Raw genomic sequence first — 7344 nt, 5'->3', positions numbered from 1 at the left:
ATTGAGAAAGGATATGGAAGATGGTGGACCGCAGTGGGAGGAGATAAGGATAAAATTCCACCTCTTTGGGACCTGAGAGCAATTCTGGTGATACCAAAGGAGCAAGGCAGTGAGGAACCAGCCTCGGAATGGGACATGCCCGCTCCAAAAGTCACCTTTCCAAGACCCTGTAACGGGCGAAAACAGGAATTTGTGAACTGGACCAAGTTGGTATCCCAGGGCTGTGGAATTTCCAGTTTTGAGAAGGATAAAATGAGTAACAACTGGCTAGAGTTTGAGATAGGCATTCCCCACAGAAAGATCATCACGGCGTTACAGCTGAGAGCCGATGTCTACAAGAGACCTTTTAGCAAGGGGCATGACAAGTCCTGCATGTCTGCTAGCTGCAAACACGTAGAAACTTTGCTATCCTGCTCAATGGATCACTAGCACCTCTGCTACACATCTACTGTCTGGAATAATCAGCAGACAAATTATGGACAAATTATTAATTACGGACAAACGTGGTATTTTTGGTGCGTCACAAAGGCACGCTATCTTCTTACAACTCCTGAGCTCAATCCTTGCTTCTTAATCCTACAAAACATCCCTCCAGAGTTCAAAAAGCATTGGACTCCAAGGGTACCTTGCAGGAAAAGACGACAGACAGCCCTTACCCCGAGCGCTACGTACGATACAGCCCTTTGCGCAAGAACGTCCGGTGGTCGCAGAAGGTTGGAACTGAAGTAGAATGATTTCTTGGGATCGGTTACTCCTTTCTAAAGCAAAGTTCGTCCCATTAAAAAAGTTGACTGGATTTAATAAATATTTTGAAATTATAAATAAGTTAAAAATTAATTTTTAAATTAAGCTAGTATTTGAATAAATACATTTCAGTAAGCGCTTAAATACATACATGCCTTTTTTTTGTTTTCTCTTCAAGTTAGCTCATGCTTTAAAGAAGCAAGTTCTATAATACTGCCATAAAATTTTGTGCCTTCAGGAAATAAAATATTGCTTTTCTTAGCCCTTTATAATTTGATTCAGTTCCCATCCACTTCGATGAGATGGGTCAGATCTACTCATTATTGCTTGTAAACCTGAGGAAAAAGGAGAAATAGTCTATTTCTAAGGAAGATGCTGCTTACCAGAGGGCAGGTTCTCTGCCCGCACTTTCTAGAAAACAGTTTTGACTTTTGTGTCTCAGTGGGTTAAAAAAATCCAACACATTTCCTAATAGCATCCTGTCAGATCAGAAGAGGTTATAGGTTTGACCTGGAACTGATTTCTGAAACATCTTATCTGTATCAAGGTTATTTACAGTTTGCTTCGAGTCCCTGCACCTGAAATGCCCACTTTGCTTTCTGACAGGTAATCGGTACCCTGGGCACCCAGGAAACTAGATGACTTCTGCTACACATGAATAATCTAGCCCTACAGATCAAACAGATAAGGCAACATCAGTCTCCTCCACCACGCGTCGGAAAAGGACTGATTGGAAAGAGCCCTTTAGAGTTGAGTAATACACAGATTCATGCAAACTGACATTCATCCAAAACCACAATTCATGGAAAAGACTACTGAGAAGGAGGCATCTGATACAAAATTTCTAAATCTGCTATTTGAGTTCTAAGTTTTTAAGTTTAAAATAGTTCCCAGAAGCCTCTCTGTGTCCAAGTGGCTGCTACCTGTGGTCACACGAACGACTGCCTCCAGGCTCAGCCCCTGTAGGCTCTTTGGTTTGGTGCAGAGAGCAGCTCTGGGCCAGCCAGGAGGCCCCAAGTGGTTTTTCCTTGCCTGCGTAGCCTTGGACCTGCTATCTAGAAAGATGGGAGCTCGTCTGGGACTGGCTGGAAGATGTCGTGGCTCCACTCAGCTGGGAAAAGCCGCTGTTGCAAGATTCCAGGCTTGACATGGATCCCCTGGGATGGGACGAAACAGATGCATTTGTTAGGAAGGCAGCTATTACTGGATAACTCTACCTGACAGGGGATCAACTTACACTCTGTAACGCTTGCAAAAGTATTTTATTTTTTGTGCCATCATTTTTAACTGTGTCTCTAAGAATCTCAGGGTTCCTTTGTGTCATGTTGAAAAATTAATTTGTCACAGACATCTTTTTTCTTAGCTCCAGATATGATACCTTGTTTCTTGCAGCTATTCTGGGAGTGGGACACAGTCGGGGCCTCTGTGGGGCTGCATTTGCAGCCCGAGCAGAGAGGAAAATGAAAGAGCACTGCAGACGCAGCATAGCTCAGGGCATGTGGCTGCCACTGCTGTCCCGAGCGCTCCAGCCTGCTAAGCACGGGAGTCCCAGCTTCAGCGTGTCCATGGTCTTCAGCTCCTTCTGCCAAGGCAAACTGGGTTCACTGCCACTGTGACTGCCTACTGACACATTTTATGCAGGTAGAGAAACAAGGAACTGGTTTGAATGATCAGAATGAGGAATCTGCTGCTGCTCTGTCTCTACGGGATCTGGCCAGGTCACATTCTCAAGGTCACCACTTGCCCATCTGCAAGTCTGGTCTAGCTAACGCTTCCTCCAAGTCCTAGTGAAAGATCAAGTACTTGCAAAGAATTTAAGTGACTGGCTGATTTGAAAAGTGCTTTTTGCTTTAAAGGAGGCTAGACAAATCCCACCGAGGCTGATGGATTCACGTATTCCCAAAGCACTCTCCGAATCACAACTGACATCCTTATCAAGTGCCACACGAAATATGTCTGAAATTGCCCAGCTGATATTTGTTAAGTGACTCCAAAAGTAACTTCTCAAAACGTTCCTAAGACCAAAAAACTCCTCAGTCAAAAACCTCCCCCTCTTCAGGTAGCTGTAAGCAAGAACTGAAGCACAAATTCCACTGGTGGACATAACAGCCAAGGGCTCCCTTATTACCTACAGCACTCAAGGAGATTCTTTGCACAAAATGTCACCAAGATTGTGCCCGTCTTACTTATTATCAATGAAAAACCCACTCGGTGGAGGTCATTGGTATCTGGATGTTTAACACGCATGCAGTCCTCATTTGGCGTCTCTATTGCAAGTCATATAGTAACCCCTCTCCCCCCATAAACCTCCTACCTGAAGTCCTTGGATGCAAGCACCTCGTAGTAGTATATAAGCTTGCACTTGTGACTGGAAACTTGCAGAGAGGCAAGAACATCATCCACCCGAGGGAGGCTAGTGCCGGAACAGGGCAGAGGGCCATGCATTTTCCACTGGAGAATGTAAAAGCCGGGCCAGCGAGTCACATGAGATCCCTGGAAGAGAAAGAGAGCGCCATCCAGTCATGAAGAAATAGATGAATGACTTGGCAAAGTCCAAAGAACCTGTTGAGGTGACTACCTTGGGCAGCATACATCATTCACTTCTTTTACATGCCTGAGCCACATGCCCCTGTAATGCTATTAAAAACCATAAACAGTTATTTTCAATTTGTTTATCATCATGGATTATGGAACCTCTTTCCAATGGCTCAGTCTAAATTAGGACTGCAATAGCAGCCACTTTCACAGGGAATACAGAAAGTGACGACAAGAGCAACTATTTCCAAGCAATACATGATTCCCCATGCCATCAATTCCTTCCCCTCCCCACCACCAGACCATTCTGGTGTTTTCTAGGACTGCAAGATCCATGCCAGGACCCAAACACATCTGACCTGGATGCTCTCTCCTTCCCGGCAAACCAGCGGAGACTCCATACGGCTGTAATCTACCCCAAGGACCCACGACTTATCAATTAGCTGCATGTTGTCCCCAGCAGCAGAGGTACTTGGTAACGTGGCTTCTTTATGACTTGTTTCAGGAGCTCGTTTGGAGTGAAAGAGGCTGAACACCACATCTCCCTTCAGGATGTCAAAGTCCCAGGTAATGACAGATTCTCCTTCCAAAATCTCCACAACTATCTAAGAAGGGAACAGAACAAGCACGTTGTAGAGAGTCAGGTCTGCAGATGGCAGCCAGCATCTTCCTCCCCACTCTGCAAAAACACTTTTCTCTATAATCCTTCAGTTAAGCTATCGGTCTGGATTCCTAAGGAGGACACAGACTGATTTCCATTGCCACTCTTCTGCCCCAGTAGATCTGCTCAGGCATTTTCTCCCCATCTCTCCCCTGTATCAGAGTTGCTTGTAAATAATTTGATAGTTCTAGGACAGCCTCAGTGGAACTGAAGCAAAGCATTCAGGACTTCCGAGTGGCTGTGAGCTGCAATGCTGCTTTTTCAGGAGCAGGCCAAACCAGAGTTACTAATCATCAGGGAAGCTGGCAGACTGTTTTGACATTCAAATGCTCCTTTTTTGGACATTCTCTTTCCTGATGACCCCGTCGGGGTGTTCCCAGTACATACCTTCTTATAGCACCACCATTACTGTCCTAGCTAGGCCACTGAAAATGGAAGCTGTACTGTCAGAAGGGAAACGGAGGGAGCTTTATTTCCCCAAGAAGGAGGTCCAGATCAGCCCACAGCAGAGAGAAGAGACACGGTTTCTCAAAATGCAGTTCTTTATTTCCATGCTTCTAGCTAGCGTTAGCCTTCCCAAGAAAGGCACGCTCCTGCTGAGCCATCTCGGGCTCACGCTTTGGGAGCCCTTTGTTGTTCTAGTCAGCCTTAACAAAAAGAACACATCACCGATACCAGTTCAAGCGCCTCCTTCAGCCTTACAAAGTTCTGGTTTGTACCTCATGTGGAGCTCCTTTGAGGACACTCGCGGAATGATAGATAGTTTCTGTCCATAACCGGATGTGATCCGAGTTCTCTGGCTCTTCTTCTGTTTGATAAAGTGACTTGGGAACAAGTCCACCTTCTGGAACAGTACACTGGAAGAGTCAAACAAATACAAGGGTTCATACTCATCTACTGGTGAAGCATCAAGTCATCCGTACCATAAACGCTTGCCTGCTGTCAGACACAGAGGACGACACCCTCAGCTGGCATAAGATTTCACAGTGGGACTAAGTTTACTTGAACTATGACAATTTATCTAAGCTCCATTTCAAGAGCTGACCTTCTCCAAGGCAGCATCGCAACTTCAGGGTGAATTCTCCTGTGCATAAATTAACTGCACTGTGCTCAGAGCAGTGGCATCCCAGCCAGAACAGAGGTTTAACCGTCTTTCAGAAGGAAGTGGAAGGCCAGGGTGTTGAGGAGGAGGGAATCGAGAAGCTTGCACATTGCAGATTCCACCCGCACAACGGGAAGGAGAACTCACCATGCAGTCTCCTCCCAGGAAGTCTGGGATCACATCTTTGTCCACGTAGTCTACCAGCCCTCCTGGACCCTGGTAGTTATTCCCACTGTAAATGAGGAACTTCTGCCTTGTGTTCTCGTTGATGAACGGACTGACCTGAAATAAAAAGCGGACAGAAGACATCACTGTCTCTAACTTCCCTCAGCGACAATGTTTATACATCGCTTTAGGCTCTGGGCTGGAAGGTCACAGCAGCAGGAACGCAGACCAGCAGTAGTGCAGAGCTGCGCAGCTCTAAAGCACTTCCCCAAAAAAAGGGGCAACAAATGGAATGAGTACTCTGTCGTCATCTCACAACATTTTCTACTTTGCATGAAGTAAGTTTGCAGTCACCGCACCACATATAAACCTCACAGGAAATTCACAAGTTCTTACACTGCTGGCAGGTCAGCAGGCACCAGGCAGAACCATATTTATTGCTCTCCTCTTCAGTGTCCTCCAGCATGAGATTAAAAAAATATTTGTCTTTTCCCATCAACATGAAAACCCACCAAGTTTGGGCTACCACTGCTGCATGAGGATTTGAGTCTAGGTCCAACATCCTGTCCTGCCTTGGTGGATAACAGCCGCTAGAATCAAATGAGCTACAGGAATTTTATGGCTTGCTCTGTAGCAACGCTATGGCCTCTTCAGTTCAGCCACGAGTTACCTGGAAGTTTCTCCCTCCCTAACTCTTCAAATAAGCAGAACTTACACTGACTGGATGATTTAGCTATTTGTACATGCACAAGTACTTATGATCCCACAGCCCAGATTTCACCCACCAGAGTCCAGAGCACAGGAAACACCCTGGGTGCTCGCACTATCAACAGTCTCCCCAGAGTTTCAGGGTAGTTGTCCTCTACAACCTCAATTATCCGAAGCAAGGCCTTAACTCCAGGCCGCCAGAGGTGCCGCATATTTAGCCCTTCCAAGTCCACCAGACATGTCCAGGATCTAAAATAAACACGCAGAAAAAGACCCATCAGAACTTCATTGCACAGCGGCTGCTCAATTTATGATCCACATAATATCTCCAGAACACCATAGGCTGTACAGGATCTAGTGAAGCCAACAAGGGAGATCAGCAGTATAAAATTAAAAGTAGATCTCCACTCAGGCAGCAGACAGCCTGAATCCAGTTGAGTTTTCAGGTAAACCAGACTGAAGGCAAGAACATATGGTGTCAGTGTGGAAGAGGGTGAAGGAATGCAGGCCTATTCCTAAAAATAATTCAAAAATGCATTTTAAATGAAAGTGAAATCTGGCAGACAGTTTCCTGTACATAAAAAAAAAAGATAATTTCAAGAATCTGGATTAAATCACCAAGATAGCAAGATTACATTTATCTGAAATGGGACACAAAAAGATATAAGGAAGGATGAATACTTGCTTGCATATGAAGCTGTAGAATTTATCTGCATTTAACTCCACTGTATAGGGTACCCCAAGCCCAGGAACAGCCCCTAACAGAGACACACTGTTGTCCGCAGTTTAACCCTAAGGATATCGTCTAAAACCTTCACAGAAGCATTCTTCTCACCATGACTGTTCAAACTCTGTAAGGATATAAGAAAAACTATACTAACGTGATGGGGCGGCCAAAGATGTTGGTATTTTCCTCACATCTCTTTTGTCCTTCCTCGTTAATTGACAGGACCTGAAATGAAAGACAGTGCAGACTAGGATTAGCCTGAGTATGGCTGAGAAGCCAGGATAGCCCAGAGATATTATTTCAAAAAATACAGAACCCAGAAGTATCCTAGTTTGAGAATTGGCAGCGTGCAAAACAGAACAAAAGTCTACAGGTCAAAAAAAAAAAAAAAAAAAAAAGGCTTCTCTATTGAAAAGTTGTGCTGACCATACAAGCTACAGCTACTGAAAATCTAAGATGGAATAGAAGAGCCTCAAGATCAAATGCTGTTAGCTGAGCTGCATGAAAGGGACACGGAAAGCTTACAGCTAAACCGCAAATTATCAGAAAACACCGTTTTGGCCCATTCATGCCATTACCAAAGCTTCACTTCTGTCTCTGCAGGAAGACAGAGAATCTGTGCCGTGCCACAGTCACTAAGCCAACTTTGAGTCGCCAGCCATGAAACACAGGAATTACGTGTGTCAGGCGGGGAGATTCCTG

At 45.1% G+C, this 7344-nt stretch overlaps 1 protein-coding gene across 2 annotated transcripts in view; it reads right to left on the bottom strand.

The window, feature by feature from the left end:
• Positions 1–846: 846 nt before the first annotated feature.
• Positions 847–7344, bottom strand: part of SEC14L5 (SEC14 like lipid binding 5) — a 34949-nt gene continuing 28451 nt past the window's right edge. For both annotated transcript variants that reach the window (XM_035895582.1, XM_009639864.2), the window contains 7 exons: positions 6797–6867; positions 5993–6164; positions 5190–5324; positions 4660–4797; positions 3639–3884; positions 3059–3237; positions 847–1901 (listed from right to left, as the gene is read on the bottom strand). In XM_035895582.1, coding sequence (XP_035751475.1) covers positions 1796–1901; positions 3059–3237; positions 3639–3884; positions 4660–4797; positions 5190–5324; positions 5993–6164; positions 6797–6867 — 1047 coding nt within the window. In that variant the 3' untranslated portion in view covers positions 847–1795. The remainder of the gene's footprint in view (positions 1902–3058; positions 3238–3638; positions 3885–4659; positions 4798–5189; positions 5325–5992; positions 6165–6796; positions 6868–7344) is intronic.

The sequence above is a fragment of the Egretta garzetta genome, unplaced genomic scaffold (genome assembly GCF_000687185.1).
Source record: "Egretta garzetta isolate BGI_Z169 unplaced genomic scaffold, ASM68718v1 scaffold140, whole genome shotgun sequence".
NCBI lineage: Eukaryota > Metazoa > Chordata > Aves > Pelecaniformes > Ardeidae > Egretta > Egretta garzetta.
Note: the sequence above shows the minus strand (reverse complement) of the source record. Positions and strands in the feature narration are given on the sequence as shown.